Here is a 16,723-nt window from a genome sequence, read left to right on the forward strand (position 1 = left end):
CAATCGGATTGAACTTGAATCTAATTGGCTGATTCAATCAGCCAATCAGCCAATCAGATTGAGCTTGCATTCTATTGGCTGTTCCGATCAGCCAATAGAATGCGAGCTCAATCTGATTGGCTGATTCAATCAGCCAATCAGATTTTTCCTACCTTAATTCCGATTGGCTGATAGAATCCTATCAGCCAATCGGAATTCGACGGACGCCATCTTGGATGACGTCATTTAAAGGTACCTCATTCGTCGTTCAGTCGTCGGCCGGGATAGATGCTCCGCGTCGTAGGAGCGAAGAGAGAAGATTGAAGATGCCGCTTGATGGAAGATGCTGCCGGATGGAAGAAGACTTTGCTGGGATGAAGACTTCTTCTTTGCCGCTTGGATAAAGACATCGCCCGGATCGGATGAGGTGTTCGGCCCGGTTGGATGAAGACAAGGTAGGGAGATCTTCAGGGGGGTAGTGTTAGGTTTTTTAAGGGGGGTTTGGGTGGGTTTAGAATAGGGGTATGTGGGTGGTGGGTTGTAGTGTTGGGGGGGTGTTGTGTTCTTTTTTTTTTACAGGCAAAAGAGCTGTTAACTTGGGGTAAATACCCCGCAAAAAGCCCTTTTAAGGGCTGGTACAGAGCTGGGTATTTTATAATTTAGAATAGGGTAGGGAATTTTTTATTTTGGCGGGCTTTATTATTTTATTAGGGGGCTTAGAATAGGTGTAATTAGCTTAAAATTGCTGTAATCTTTTTTTTTTTTGTAATTTAGTGTTTGTTTGTTTTTTGTAATTTAGTTTAGTTTATTTAATTGTATTTTTAGATAGATATTTGTGGTTTATTTAATTTATTGATAGTGTAGGTGTATTTGTAACTTAGGTTAGGATTTATTTTACAGGTAATTGGGTAATTATTTTAACTAGGTAGCTATTAAATAGGTAATAACTATTTAATAGCTATTATACCTAGTTAAAATAATTAACAATTTACCTGCTACAATGTAATTATTAATTATATTGTAGCTATCTTAGGGTTTATTTTATAGGTAAGTATTTAGATTTAAATAGGAATATTTTAGTTAATGATATGAATTAGATTTATTTAATAAGAATTTAGTTAGGGGTGTTAGGGTTAGATAGAGTTAATATAGTTAATATAAATACTATAGTAACTATATTAACCCTAATATAATTAGGGTTAATATATATATATATATATATATATATATAATGTAATAACTATATTAACTATAATATACTTAGGGTTAATATAGATAATATAGCTGGCGGTGGGGTAGGTAGATTAAATTAGGGGTTAATAATTTTAATATAGATGGCGGCGGTGTAAGGGGCTTACATTAGGGGTTAATACTATTAATATAGGTGGCGGCGGTGTAGGGAGGGCAGGTTATAGGGCAAAAGAGCTGTTTACTTTGGGGCAAAGCCCCGCAAAAGGCCCTTTTAAGGGCTGGTAATAGAGCTTATTACTTTAGGGATATTCGATTAGGTGTTAATAATATTAATATAGCTGGCAGCGGTATAGGGGGATTAGATTAGGGGTTAATAATTTTTATATAGGTGGCGGCGGTGTAAGGGGTCAGATTAGGGGATAGATAAGGTAGATGGCGGCGGTGTAAGGGGTTCACATTAGGGGATAGATAAGGTATATGGCGGCGGTGTAAGGGGTCAGATTAGGGGATAGATCAGGTAGATGTGGCGGTGTAAGGGGTTCACATTAGGGGATAGATCAGTTAGATGGTGGCGGTTTTAGGGGTTCACAGTAGGGGGTATGTTCATGTAGATGGCGGCGGGGTCCGGGAGCGGCGGTTTAGGGGTTAAATACTTTATTAGGGATTGCGGCGGGGGATCGCGGTTGACAGGTAGATAGACATTGCGCATGCGTTAGGTTATTTCGCAGGTAGTTTAGGTAGTTACGGGGCTCCAATAGTCAGCGTAAGGCTTCTTACAGCTGCTTTTTGTGGCGAGGTGAAAATGGAGTAAGATTTCTCCATTTTCGCCACATAAGTCCTTACGCTGTATATTGAATACCAAACTGCGCTGGTTTGGTATACCTGTCTATGGCCAAAAAAACTACGGCCGACGGCAGAAATATACGAGCGTAACTTCTAGGTTACGCCGTATATAGGATACTAAACCCGCGCAGATTTTGGCGTCGCCGGCTTTTGCGGGCGACGATTTATATCGTATCGAGCCCCAGAATTTTTATTGTTTTATAAAATAGATAATCCCTTTATTACCCATTCCCCAGTTTTGCAAAACAAACACTGTTATATTTATACACTTTTTACCTCTGTGATTAACTTAATCTAAGCATCTTCTGACAGCACCCTGATCACATGACATTTTAGTTATTATCTATTGACTTTCATTTTAGCCAATTAGTGCAGTGTCTGCCACAATCCACGGGTGTGATCACAATGTTATCTATATGGTTTACATCAGTGTTTTTCAACCAGTGTGCCATGGCACACTAGTGTGCCGTGAGAGATCCTCAGGTGTGCCGCGGCAGACTGAGAACAGTGTGACATATTTTTTACATTTTGCTTGTTTTGATGTGACAGGCTCATCAGGCAGACAGGCAGGCATCATTTACAACCATGACATATTGACATTCATTTACAGACAATCATTATGATGTATAATATATGCTGTATTAGGCTACAATGTGTGATTTTGTAAAATTTTGGGATGGTGGTGTGCCGCAGGATTTTTTAATGTAAAAAAGTGTGCCACGGCAAATAAAATGTTGAAAATCACTGGTTTACATGACCTAGTTCCCCCCTGTTGTGTAAAGCTAATAAAAAAGCATGTGATCAGAGGTGGCCTTCAAGGGCTTAGAAATTATCATATGAGCCTTCCTAGGTTTAGTTTTCAACTAGGAATACCAAGAGAACAAAGCAACATTGGTGATAAAAGTAAATTGGAAAGATGTTTAAAATTACATGCCCTATTTGAAACATGAAAGTTTTTTTTGGACTTGACTGTCCCTTTAAGCAAAAAGGATAACAAGAGAAGGAAGCAAATTAAATAATAGAAGTAAATTGGAAAGTTGTTTAAAATTATATTCTCTATCTGAATCATGAAATATTTTTTTTAGGTTGCATGTCCCTTTAAATACTTTGAGGTGGTAATATAACATGATAAATCATATATAAAAAATCCCTCATTATTTATTTTGTCCCCTTTTCCTGAAATTGTAAGCTTTTCAGTTCTGTTAGAAATGGAAGTGCAAAACACTATATATTCCACATAGCCATTGGCTGCACTCTCTAGTGACCTATGTATAACTGTTCCTAATTAGCCACAGAAGTTAACCTAAGTTACAACATGGCAGCTCCCATTGTTTCATACACACTAAAACTTTACAATTATTTTGTCAATATAAAAAAACAGCCAATTAAACTTTAAAACTATATATATATATATATATATATATATATATATATATATAATATAACATAATATATCTACGTTATCAGACTAATCTTTTCTTTGAATGCATAATTCTTCCTAGCATTTATGTAGTGTGTAATGTCCTTTTAAATAAATTAACATGATACATGGGCAACTATATATGTACATATTAAAAGGCATTTAAATAGAAAAAGATAATAGAGTACCCTGTAAATATAAAATGTGTCATAGAGAATTTAATAAGCAATCTGAATTTTAGGGTCTACATATAATGTATTTGTTTTCTTCCATTGTAGTGCCCCTTGCATGGTCAGAGCAATACTGCAGTAAGTGTAGTCACAGGGTTACATCAGGGCCAGATTGGGCAGCCGGGATACTGGGAAAAATCCTGGTGGGCCGCCGGCCGGCAGCTCAGCTGGGCTGGCAGCTGCTGTGTATAAATTATACTTTTGCTCGCTAACTTTGCGATATTGATTGCGGCCACCGACAGCAGGTAATCAGTCCATGCTGTTACACACCCACTAAGGCTGCAGCACACGCACACTGTGTATTAAAATGGTTATTAAACTTTAATTATAAGTTATTAACCCCCTCTCCGCTACATAACATATTTTCAGCCTATTAAGGTATGTTGTATGACCTCACATAACAGCTAAGATAAAAAAGAAAAAAGTAACATCATTTATTGTCATGTATCACAAACCAGTCTGTAGAGTGCTCAGATTAAAAATATGCAGGTGTCACTGACGTATTAACATTTTGAATGAGTGTGATTTGAATTCAATGCAGACAAATGTAGCTAAAGTATATAATTTTTAGCACATACTGCATGTCTCAGATAAAAATGATTTAATTCACTCTAACTCAATAACACTACTGACTGTCACTGTTCTCATCTTTTATTCCAGTTGCTTATATCAATTAAAAAGACAGAATTGCACTGTGTGTAGATTCTCACTACAAAATATAATACAAAAATGGACACAGCAGTTAATGGATCTTTATCTTGTAATTAAAATATTGGATGCATATGGTATGGGTCATTGTTAACCCTCATCAACAGATACACAAAACAACAACAAATCCACAGCACCACTGTAATAAAAACATATTTTATTCAAATTTCAGGATGTATAAAACATAATGCAACGTTTGGTCATGTTGGCTTTAATAATGCATAAACCACACCCTCTTTACATCTTTTATAGGTAAAAACTCAGGTAACAATCAACAGGTGAAACAAAGGAATTCAATTCACATCCTTTCGCTACTGGTGCCATCTGGTTATTGATGTTCTAGAAGGGGAATCCACACAGACCCAGTGAGTCAAGACACAGTGTAAACAGGAGCAGGAGTCAGTTTTGCGGATCAACACAAACAGTCCTAAAATAACTCCCCAACTGCACCTCAGCCCGCTAGCTTGCTGATCCTTGTGGAGGAAGTCCCCCAACTGCACAGCCAGCCTTGGGTCAAGCTCAGTCCGGCCAGAAGAAGTAGCTCTACTAATCACAACACACATTTACCAGCCAGCTCCCACACCAGCTGCTTGTAAAAAAGTGGACTACACCATCTACACAGTTGATGTCCAGTTCACACACCAATACTACAACAAAATGTGTTGCTAGCTAAATGTTTACTTTCAAGCATTGTAAGTTTACTATACACTCTTGTATACAGCTAATGTAACACGCAGGAGAACATAGTGATGTTACACTAAGCATACATACAGTATGTAAGGAAATGCCAGTTTTTCATTTTAGACTTTGTACACTCATACAACTCAAACATTGCACACACTAGTAGATATCACATACACATACAATTTTTAACAAAAACTGTAGCAAGGGCAAAAATGTACAAGAATGCTAGTCTTTAAAGGAACATTAAAGTGAATTTCTTATTTATGCATCAAATAATTATCCACAGCATTGCAAAATAAATGTTTTAAAGGTATTTCAACTTTAAATCCTTGAATCATTTCTCTTATTTATTTTGCTTTGTTCCCTGCACATAACAACCAATCACTGTACAGCATGTAGGAGTGTCAGAATTCGGCATTCCACAAAATGCCCTCCAGCCTCTCTAAAGGGAGTGAAAACACTACAATATTCACAGTTAAATGACAGGAAAAGCAGGCAACATAAATAACAAACATGCACTGCAAGTTTACATTTTATGAGGAATTACATTTTTTAAAAAATCCAGATAATGCACTCTTTAAAGTGATGGTAAATCCAAGCGTTTAACAAACGCTAGAATTTACCATCACTAAAAATCAAGGGGAGTTTCATTTATCAACCTTGTAAAAAAAAAAAGGGTGCTAAACTCACCCTTTCTGTGCCGTTGAACAGTGCTAAATTCAGGTGCTCCGGCCGCCCACGGCACAACGATCTCCTTCAATGAGGTGACGTTTTCACCTCTGAACCAATAGTGGTGCTTGTCAAATGACAGGTTTCTGTATTCACGCACCGCTATTGGTTCACCTCATTGGTAGAAGATCGTTGTGCAATCGCACAGAAAGGGTGAGTTTAGCACACTTTTTTTACAAGGTTGATGAATTAAACTCCCCTTGATTTTTAGTGATGGTAAACCCCAGCGATTATCAAACGCTTGGATTTACCATCACTTTAAAAGATCACTCAATACAATAGAATTGCATAATTAACAAGTGCATAATAAAATTGCATGCTCTATCGGAATCATGAAAGTTTAATTTTGACTTTACTGTCCCTTTAAATCAGAACTGCAGGTCTTGAGTGGAAACTATCTGTGAACCGATCCGCAGCAGAATCTGCATGCCCCAGCGGTGCAGCTACTGTACCACTGCTGATTGACTCACCGTTTTAACTCCATGATTTTCAAAAATACATGGGCACTCACGGGGATAACTAACTGTGGCATAGAACACCAGTAACAGTAATGTAACCCATTCATGGACAGAAAAGAACATGAAGATTACAAATTGGGCAACACTATTCTACCCCCAACCACTACTCAACTTCTTTCCACTTAAAACACAAAGTAATATTCTTTTATAAACTAGCCTGAACTTTTTGTGGATTCTGTGGACTTATTAAAAGATTTAAAAGATGGGGCATGAAAAGCTGAAGAATTGATCATATTTATATATATATATATATTCCTTTACATTAACATTATTTAAAAAATAGGCTAAAATGCAAGTTTGAAAAAAGAACTGAGATAAGGGGGCAGTCTGCATAGGCTTAGATACAATGTAATCACAGAGGTACAAATTATATTAATACAACTGTGTTGATTATGCAAAAAGGGAGAATTGTTAATAAAGGGATTATCTATCTTTTAAAACGATAAACAATTTCAAATAGACTGTCTTTTTAAATTAGAAGTTAAAAGAAATAGAATGAGTCATTTGAATGGGTTAAACAACTTTGCTCTATACCAAGCATGGCTATAAGATAGATTCTTATTTACTAGTAAACCTTCAAAAGGTGAAAAGCTTTAATTTGTGAGAATTGGAAGTACTTACTGTAGACTTCACAAGCCTAACCCTGCTACTTATTTGCCCATTATACACGGATGATAAGATACTACAAAATAGAACAATTTGCTATCAAAATGGCAGTGACAAGCCTTGTATATCCCAGCAACAAGTCCAGAATGACTCTTCCAAATAAGGCAAGTGGTAGGGGGAGATTAACCTTTGAAAAACAATTGCAGAGAAACAAAGTGTTAAAGTTTTCACCAATCAATGATATTTTAAGTTATTGCAACTCTACAGAAACAGTAGTTATAAGGTGTTTTATTCATAGGTTTATGTAACCACTTAATTCATAAAATTTGGACTTTGACCCATTCAGTTTTTGGAGGTTGAGAAATTATGAAATGACAACAGTGTTAAAGGACCACTAAATACAGTAGCATTGGATAATTAACAAGTGCATAATAAAAAGACAACGCAATAACACTAATAAATTCAGAATCCTCTAATAGTGGCTTTAAAGGGACAGTCTACACCAGAATTTTTATTGTTTTAAAAGATAGATAATCCCCTTATTACCCATTTGCCAGTTTTGCATAACCAACACAGTTATAATAATATACTTTTAACCTCTGATTATCTTGTATCTAAGCCTCTGCAAACTGCCCCTTTTTTCAGTTCTTTTGACAGACTTGCAGTCTAGCCAATCAGTGCCTGCTCCCAGATTACTTCACGTGCACGAGCACAGTGTTATCTATATGAAATATGTGAACTAACACCCTCTAGTGGTGAAAAACTGTTAAAATGCAATCTGAAAGAGGTGGGCTTCAAGGTCTACGAAATTAGCATATGAACCTCCTAGGTTAAGCTTTCAACTAAGAATACCAAGAGAACAAAGCAAAATTGGTGATAAAAGTAAATTGGAAAAAAAAAAAAAATTACATGCTCTATCTGAATCATGAAAGTTTATTTTGGCCTAGACTGTCCCTTTAAGTATTGAACATCATTTCCAACACTTATTTAATAAAATGAGACATTTTATTTAATCGTACATCAGTGATCTGCCCACAAATGTGAACAGCAGTGAACAATGAACTGTACATAGAAAACACGCAATATATATCAGTATCTTCAGTTATCATTAGAAAGTGAAGCTCAAGCAGTTGCCATAAATGGCAAATAATATGTGAAGCTGAATGTCCTCATTACAAGTTGAGTCTTAAAGGGACATCAAATTTAAAATTAAAGGGACAGTCAAGTCCATGATTCAAATAGGGCATGTCATTTTAAACAACTTTCCAATTTACTTTTATCACCAATTTTGCTTTGTTCTCTTGGTATTCTTAGTTGAAAGCTAAACCTAGGAGGTTCATATGCTAATTTCTAAGAAATCTAATCTAACTGCATTTTCACCGTTGTTCATGTGTGTCATATAGATAACATTAAGCTCACGCACGTGAGGTTACCTAGGAGCCAGCACCGTTTGGCTAAAATGCAAGTCTGTCAAAAGAACTGAAATAAGGGGGCAGTTTGCAGAGGCTTAGATACGAGGTAAAAAGTGTATTATTATAACTGTGTTGGTTATTCAAAACTGGGAATGGATAATACAGGGATTATCTATCTTTTTTTAACAACACAAATTCTGATGTTGACTGTCCCTTTAAACTTCCATAATTCAGACAGAGCATGCAATTTTTTGTTGCTATGCACAATTAAGCATTTATATTACAGTATTTATATTTTCTGATCCCTCTGCTAAGGCTAATAAGAGACAGATATAGGGTAAGGTTAGGCTTGTGAAGCCTGCCAGGAAAATGCATAATTTTATTGAAAAGGACAAAAATAAAGAAAATATATATTGAAAATGGTCTTTTACTATGTACAATTAATTATTTTATATCACAAAGTGTGTCATGCCCCTTTAATGACTTACAAATACATAGCTTTCTGGAGCAATATTTGCAGATCTAATTCCAACACAAATGCTGTATAACAGACCTTGACAAACCCCAGGAGCAGATGAGTTACAGCTCCTAGAACAAGGCTTGATAAATCCAGGGAGTCTTATGGATTATTCTAAATATATCTACATACAAAATCTTTTACATAGCTCCTAAATGTATGTCTGACTCAATATTCTTGCTGGCTTCTAATTATAAAATACATCAGTAAACTCCTATTCTTTTTGTATTATTTGTATACAAACTTGTTAACTAGTTTCAAACAAACAAAATTACTTTTATATATATATATATATATATATATATATATATATATATATATATATATATATATATATATATATATATATATATACACACATACACACAGTATCAGGGCATACAATGTTCAATGCACCATGACAATGATTTACCCTTCTGGTTTTATCATACCTAGTAGGTATACAGACCAGTCTCTTCATGCTCAGGAGATAACAGTTTAGAACAGCTTACTGACTGCAATATATGAAGAGAAGACCCTCCCCTTCCAACGCCTTAGCATGTAAATAAGTGTGATGCAAAGAAAGTCTACCCTGTATAAAAAGGGACAGTAAACAACTTGAGATTTTTATAGCAAATGTTTAGTTATTTGTACTAAAACAACTTTACAATATACTTTTATTTATTTTCGCCCCTTACACTAATATTGCTCTGTAACTTTTCTAATTCTCTGAATTTGAAATGCACCCTGCTTTTCAAGATTAACCCTTCTACATATATTTCCCTAATTGGCTTTAGCTTATAACTACTTTACCGACTGTTACAGATGAGGAACAGGACTTGGGAATTATTATTTCAGATGATTTAAAACGTAGTAAACAATGTAGTAATGCAGCGAGTAAGGCTAGCAGAATGCTTGGATGTATTGGTAGAGGTATTTGCAGCAGAAATAGTAAGGTTCTTATGCCACTTTATAGATCATTAGTTAGGCCTCATCTTGAGTATTGTGTGCAGTTCTGGAGGCCATATCTTCAGAAGGATATTAACAAACGTGAATCTGTGCAGAGGAGGGCTAACAAAATGGTACATGGTCTAAAAAATAAAACTTACCAGGATAGGCTCAATGACCTACATATGTATAGCTTAGAGGAGAGAAGGGAAAGAGGTGATATGATAGCAACTTTCAAGTACATTAAAGGGTTTAGTAAAACTGAGGCTGTGGGTATTTTACATAAAATGGAAAATTCAAGAACAAGGGGTCATGATCTCAAGCTGAAGGGTAGTAGATTCAGGAGTAATTTGAGGAAGCACTTCTTTACAGAAAGAGTGATTGATTTATGGAATAAACTTCCTCAAGAGGTAGTAGCAACAAACACTGTAGGGGACTTTAAAAATGCATGGGACAAGCATAGGGCTATCCTACGAACTAGATAAGTTTATACTGTTAGGTAATATCGGGCAGACTTGCTGGGCCTATGGCTCTTATCTGTCGCCATTATCTATGTTTCTATGTTTAACAAATACAAAACAATGCAGTTTATACTAACATAAAGACCATGGCTAGCCTTGACATCTGTAGACTCAAGTCCTGATTGGCTCCTCCATATAAAACAGGAGGAGGATAGAATTTGTTTATTGAATAAACAATTGCAACAAATAATATTTTTTTTTTAAGTTTAGACTTGGTTGATATGTTAATCTACAGCAAGACACCAGAAATTTATAGTATTAATCATGAATATGTTGTTCCAAAAAGATTGCTCTACTCGAGGAGTGTATTTTTGCAATCATTTCACTTCCTTTTGTAGTTGCCTTTGCTGTAGTACTGCAGATATAGTTTTCCTTTTTTCATTAATCATCTCCGTTCTGATGGGTACTATGTGATTTGTAAACATATATTTAGTGGTAAATAATTCAGTTAGAGCAGATATTCTATTTGGTCTTAGTTCACAGATGTGTAAGAGTATTACAGAAAGCTTTTTTCATGACCAGCTCAAACTCTTAGATCTGTTTATTTACAATTACGTAGTCACCATTTTCTTGTACTTTTGTTTTAATCAAAATAGATGAAAATATTATATGTGTAAAGGTTTTTGTAAAAAAAAAAAAAAAAAAAAAAAAAAAAAAAAAATATGAATCCCGACTGTTCGAATACAGACCACACACCCATATCCCTTTTCACCACCACACAGCCTTGACACCACAGCACTTCCACATATTTTCCATACATAACTATATTTAATAGGTTCATCCATAATTAAAATTAAAGAAACATTTGTTTGCATAAACAGGTTTGGAAACAAAAAGGTAAATGGTTTATTTTTTGTATCAAGAAAATTAATTTCAATTTATAAAAGTTATACTGGTTTTCTATGTATCCATTTTGGTTGGAATATTTTTATACAGCTTTACACTAATATTTAAATACTCAAGTGGCATTTGACTAAATAACTGCAATAGTTATGAGTTAAAAAAAATGTTTTTGTTTTTGTACATTTTTTAGTTTAAGAACATATTTAATATGTAAATCTTCACACTCTCAAGAACTAGTGTGTATACTTAAAGGGACATGAAACCCAAAGATTTTCTTTCATAATTTAGGTAAAACATACAAATTTTAAACAACTTTCCAGTTTACTTCTATTATCAAATCTGCTTCATTCTCTTGGTATCATTTGTTGAAGTAGCAGCAATGCACAACGGGTTTCTAACTGAACACATAGGTGAGCCAATGACAATCGGAATATTTATGCAGCCACCAATCAGCAGCTAGATCCAAGTTCTTCGCTGCTCCTGAGTTTACATAGATAAATAAACCTTTCTGCAAAAGTATAACAAGAGAAGGAAGCAAATTAAATAATAGAAGTAAATTGGAAGGTTGTTTAAAATCACACGTTCTTTCCGAATCATGGAAGAAAAAAAAATTGGTTTCATGTCCATTTAAACCACTAAATCACTATTAAAATTACAGTTAAAATTTTTGGTATACACATAAAAACAATTGGCACAAATAATTTATACATATATGTGCAGGAGCGATACATTTTCATTATCAAGCAAGGTTGTTTAATTGAGTGCTAAGCTGAATTTAATATTTTGCCGTTTTTTACTATTTTCAAAAAACTTTTTTTATTTTTCCCCCCAGATCCCCAAGACTTATACCATTGGAAAGGTTACCTTTCCAATGGTGGGTCTTGGGGTCTGTAGCTGCTTAGATCCCTGAGATACAGGTTTCTAATCAGCATGCCCCTTTCCCTATACTTTGTATTAACAATTTTAAATAAAGTTGTGCGGTGACGTCATCACGTCATTGCACGTGACGTCACCGCACGTAATAGGAAGCCCCGGCGATGCCGGTCACTATACAGGCCCGATCGCCGGGGTAGGAGCGAATGGGGGACGCCAGATTGCAAAAAGGTAGTTGAGTGCTAATGATGGCTCTGAGCCGTCATTAGCATTCAAGGGGTTAAGAATATTAAAAAAAAATTGTAATTACATTTTTCTGCAGTCTTCCAGAAGATTAAAGGGCCATTATAGTGTGTGGGGGGAGATTTGCTTTCATTTGTTAGAGCATGTAATTTCATCACTATCAAACTTAACATCTTTAATGGGAGATGACAGGGCTTGTCAACGTGTCAAATATAACTCCATTGTTTGGCTTTAGCAGCAAAGAAACTGCAAAATGTGCACTTTCAGTTTCCAGGACAGGAAAAATCTGCGGTTTTCAGACTGTAATTACTGTAAACAGGGACAAAATAAATGAAATGTACTGCAGTTATCTTAGTATGTATAATTAAAGGAAAATGTTTCTTCATGATTCAGAAACAGCATACAATTTCAAACAATGTTCCCACTTTTATTATCTAACTTGCTTAGTTGTCTTGTTATCCTCTGTTGAAAAGCATAGTTAGGTAGGCTTGGGGACTGGAAGCTAGCTGCTGATTGGTATTTTCTCAATGGTTCACTAGTGTTCAGTTTGCTGACAGTAGTGCTTTGCTGATCCTTCAACAATGGATACCAAGAGAATACAGCAAAATTTATAATTGAAGTTAATTCTGTTTTCCAAATCCATGCTTAATCTATTATGTATGGTGTGTTAAATACTATTAACAACTGTGCATAAATTTGCTGTAGCTTTTTATGTTTTATCCTATCTTGGATTCCCTATTTATTTATAATTTAGTAACCCCACATCTAAACAGGAAGAAGGGGCCCAGCACTTCACCTCCAGCCAATGAACGAAACGCCCTTGTGATGTCAACTTGTAACGCCCTCTCCACCACTCTCCCCGCCTTCATCTCGGGACCTCAGACCCATACAAAAGCAAGATGTCCGCCATCTTCACAAGCTGTGACCCGAGTACTCCCGCCGAAAACCCCTCAGCCACCTCTAGCTGTGCCCCCATCTATTTACAACTCCCCTTCTCTGTGCCTACTTAACCACCTCCCACATTCTCTCTGGGGGAGACACCATATAGGGAGGAGATATGAGAAATGGCGAGGCCTCCAGTGCTCCCCAGACCAAGCCGCCACGGCGACTGCGAAGAGCCAGGCAGCGTGAGGGAGGGGGTCTGTTGAGATGCGGTTTACCTTAATGCAGTATGGTGGCTCGTCATATGTTACCAGCATGTACCTGTCGCCCCTACTAGCCGGATCCCGGGCACGCAGCTGCGGGGACACAAAAACACGATGAAATTAAAAAATATATATTTTAACAACCGAAAGATATATGAAAAAATAACCCTTGAATGGCCATAAAAGGAAAAAATGACTGTCCACCCGCCACCAACCCTTTTAGTCTGTTTCAAAAATTAAGATAATCCCTGTTACCTTCATAAATATTTCAACCGCGCCTTTGGCAATATCCAAATACGTCGTACCCAAATAAGTCCGCTGGTTCATAGAGGCGGACGTGTCTATGAGAAAAAGTAAAATAGGCATTTTTTAGCGCATACTAGGCGAGTGTACGCCGGTTCAAGGTGCGCTAGTACTGCAGTTTATTGGCTTTGTCATATATCTGTATAAAATCGGGGAGTATATATGCAGTTTAGTCGGGGAAGGGGATTCACCCCCTTTTTGTATAGCTTGGGTCCCCAGCCCCAAGACGGGCCGCCCCTGTACTGCTCACTTGAGCTCTGAGTCTCTTTACAGTATTCACTGATAGATAACTTCTCTTCCTAACCTTACCAGCGAACCATGTGATCATATGCAAGCCCATTGGCTAGCAATCCCCATCTCAGAAATGCATATTCATAAGTGAAAAGGTGGTACTGTTTATAGTGTTGCATCATGGGAAACGTAGTTTTATATCGCTGTCCTATTTATTTTTTCAACGAACATTTGCACTGCATGATATTATTGTTTAGCAGTACACGTGTTTGGGTAACCATAGGGTTCAATTCCACTGTTTGTAAAGCACGACCATATTTGGTTGTACCGTGCAGTGGCCTGTCAGGAAGATCATATAGTAAAACTTAGAAAATTGTGACTCTTACGCCAATAATGCCCTACGCAATTGTTGTTTAAACGGCTTGCATTTATAATAGTTACCTGGCAGATAATAGTTTAGATTATATGCTATAACAATCTACCACTTTAAAGGACACTGTCAAAGACTAGAAAATATCATGATGCTATTTACTCTAATGAGTAAAGTAATCATTACCTTTTGAAAATGAAGGCATGTATTATAGGGATGGAAATCACAAACCACATAGTTGTGGTTACTTGTTTTGTGTTTGACAGTTGTTTAAAAAGTGTGTTTGTAAAGGTCTGTGAGCAGATCTCAAAAGAGCTAAGGATACTCACATAGGCCTTGTGATGCAATACTAATATACATATCTAACAACGAAGAGAAAAAAAAAATTATATATAATGTGTGTATATATATATATGATGTGTATATATACAGGGCTCAACATTTACACTCTACTAGCCATTGGTGAGTGGAAATTTAATGGTGGCAAGTAAAAGTTAGTGAGTAAAAAGATGTACACTCCTATTGCAGCATTAAAGGGACACTGTACCCAATTTTTTTCTTTTGTAATTCAGAAAGAGCATGCAATTTTAAGCAACTTTCTAATTTACTCCTATTATCAATTGTTCTTCATTCTTTTGCTATCATTATTTGAAAAAGAAGGCATCTAAGCTTTTTTTTGGTTTCAGTACTCTGGACAGCACTTTTATATTGGTGGATGAATTTATCCACCAATCAGCAAGGACAACCCAGGTTGTTCACCAAAAATGGTCCGGCATCTAAACTTACATTCTTGCATTTCAAATAAAGATACCAAGAGAATGAAGAAAATTTGATAATATGAGTAAATTAGAAAGTTGCTTAAAATTTCATGCTCAATCTGAATCACGAAAGAAAATTTTTGGGTACAGTGTCCCTTTAACATACACACATTTTGGGCTATGTGATAAAAATATTATCGGAAGGGATATTATATATCCTAAAGGTCAAGGTTATGTTTTTCCTCTAAGGCTGTAGGAACACCAGTAGTGCTTAGACTGTTAACTTCTGAGGGCAAATGGGGGCAGAGATAGAGAAATTGGAGAGGAAAAGTAAAAGTGGAGAGGATAGCTGTACGAGAGAGTGGAGAGAAAAAAGAGAGTAAAAAGATATGAGAGAGGGGAAAGAAAGAGTGTAAAGATATGGCCTGAGAGATAAGGGAGAGGGTACAAAGAGAGATTGAATAGAGGAGAGAGGGGAGAAAGATAGTTAAAGGGCCACTGAACTCAACATTTTTCTTTCATGATTCAGATAGAGCATGCAATTTTAAGCAACTTTCTAATGTACTCCTATTATCAAATTTTCTTCATTCTCTCGGTATGTTTCTTTGAAAAGCAAGAATGTAAGTTTAGATGCCGGCCCATTTCTGGTGAACAACCTGGGTTATCCTTGCAGATTGGACAGCACCAATAAACAAGAGCTGTCCATGGTTCTGAACCAAAAATTTGCTGGCTCCTTAGCTTAGATGTTTTCTTTTTCAAATAAGGATAGCAAAATAATGAAGAAACAATTGATAATAGGAGTAAATTAGAAAGTTGCTTAAAATTGCATGCTCTATCTGAATCACAAAAGAAAAAAATTAGGTTCAGTGTCCCTTTAAGAGAGAGATGGTAATTATTGAAAGAATATCTCCAGGTCTGCTATGACCTTCCATGACTGTCAGCACTCTCTCACTTCAACAACTTCCAATTTCTGCCCGGCTGTTGTCTTACCCAGAACCACTAAGTTCATGTTGTTAACTGCTATGCACTTATTTCTGTTAATCTATTACTGTATGTAGCATTATTTAATTTGTTATAGTATAAAAAAATATAAAAAACCACTGCACAATAATGTTTTTCACAATGGCTAAGCATATGCAGAGAGGGGGTGGAGTAGTGGCTTGTGGTGTTGGCAGGATCAGAAGTGGCGAGTAACATCTTGGCCTGGCTAGCAGCTTACAACTTGAAATTTTCAGCCACTGTCACAGAAGTAGCTTTTTATGACGGATATTAGAGGAAAACAGGTTCAGAATAGAATAAATAGAGTTTATTATGGGACCATACAATGTAAAGGCAGAGGTAACATATGAGTACACATACTTTGAAAGTTAATACTCTACAACCTCACACAACATCTGAGCCAAAGTGCATGCGCAGTGCTAGGGTAGCTATTTTGACAGGCAGCTTACTCAGATGTTGTGGGACACTGTAGAGAATGAAGATTCAAAGTAAGTGTGCTAATATGTTACCTCTGCCTTTAAATTCTATTGTCCCATAATAAACTCTATTTATTCTATTCTGAACCTCTTTTTATTCTACTTAGCGTAATTTCACACTCTTTAGGCTGTTTGAGGAATTTCTCCACCGTCATAAAAAGCTACCCTATAACTCTGCATGCGCAGTCTGAGGTCAC

At 36.1% G+C, this 16,723-nt stretch overlaps 1 protein-coding gene across 1 annotated transcript in view; it reads right to left on the reverse strand.

Moving 5' to 3' along the window:
• Positions 1-13,981, reverse strand: part of LOC128660794 (integrator complex subunit 6) — a 516,514-nt gene extending 502,533 nt beyond the window's left edge. Inside the window, exons 1-2 of the mRNA XM_053714821.1 lie at positions 13,645-13,981; positions 13,405-13,482 (exon numbers count right to left, since the gene is read on the reverse strand). Of these exons, the coding sequence (XP_053570796.1) occupies positions 13,405-13,482; positions 13,645-13,755 (189 nt within the window). The 5' untranslated portion in view covers positions 13,756-13,981. The remainder of the gene's footprint in view (positions 1-13,404; positions 13,483-13,644) is intronic.
• Between the last annotated feature and the right edge of the window lie 2,742 nt (positions 13,982-16,723).

This window comes from Bombina bombina, chromosome 1, assembly GCF_027579735.1.
Source record: "Bombina bombina isolate aBomBom1 chromosome 1, aBomBom1.pri, whole genome shotgun sequence".
Classification (NCBI taxonomy): Eukaryota; Metazoa; Chordata; class Amphibia; order Anura; family Bombinatoridae; genus Bombina; species Bombina bombina.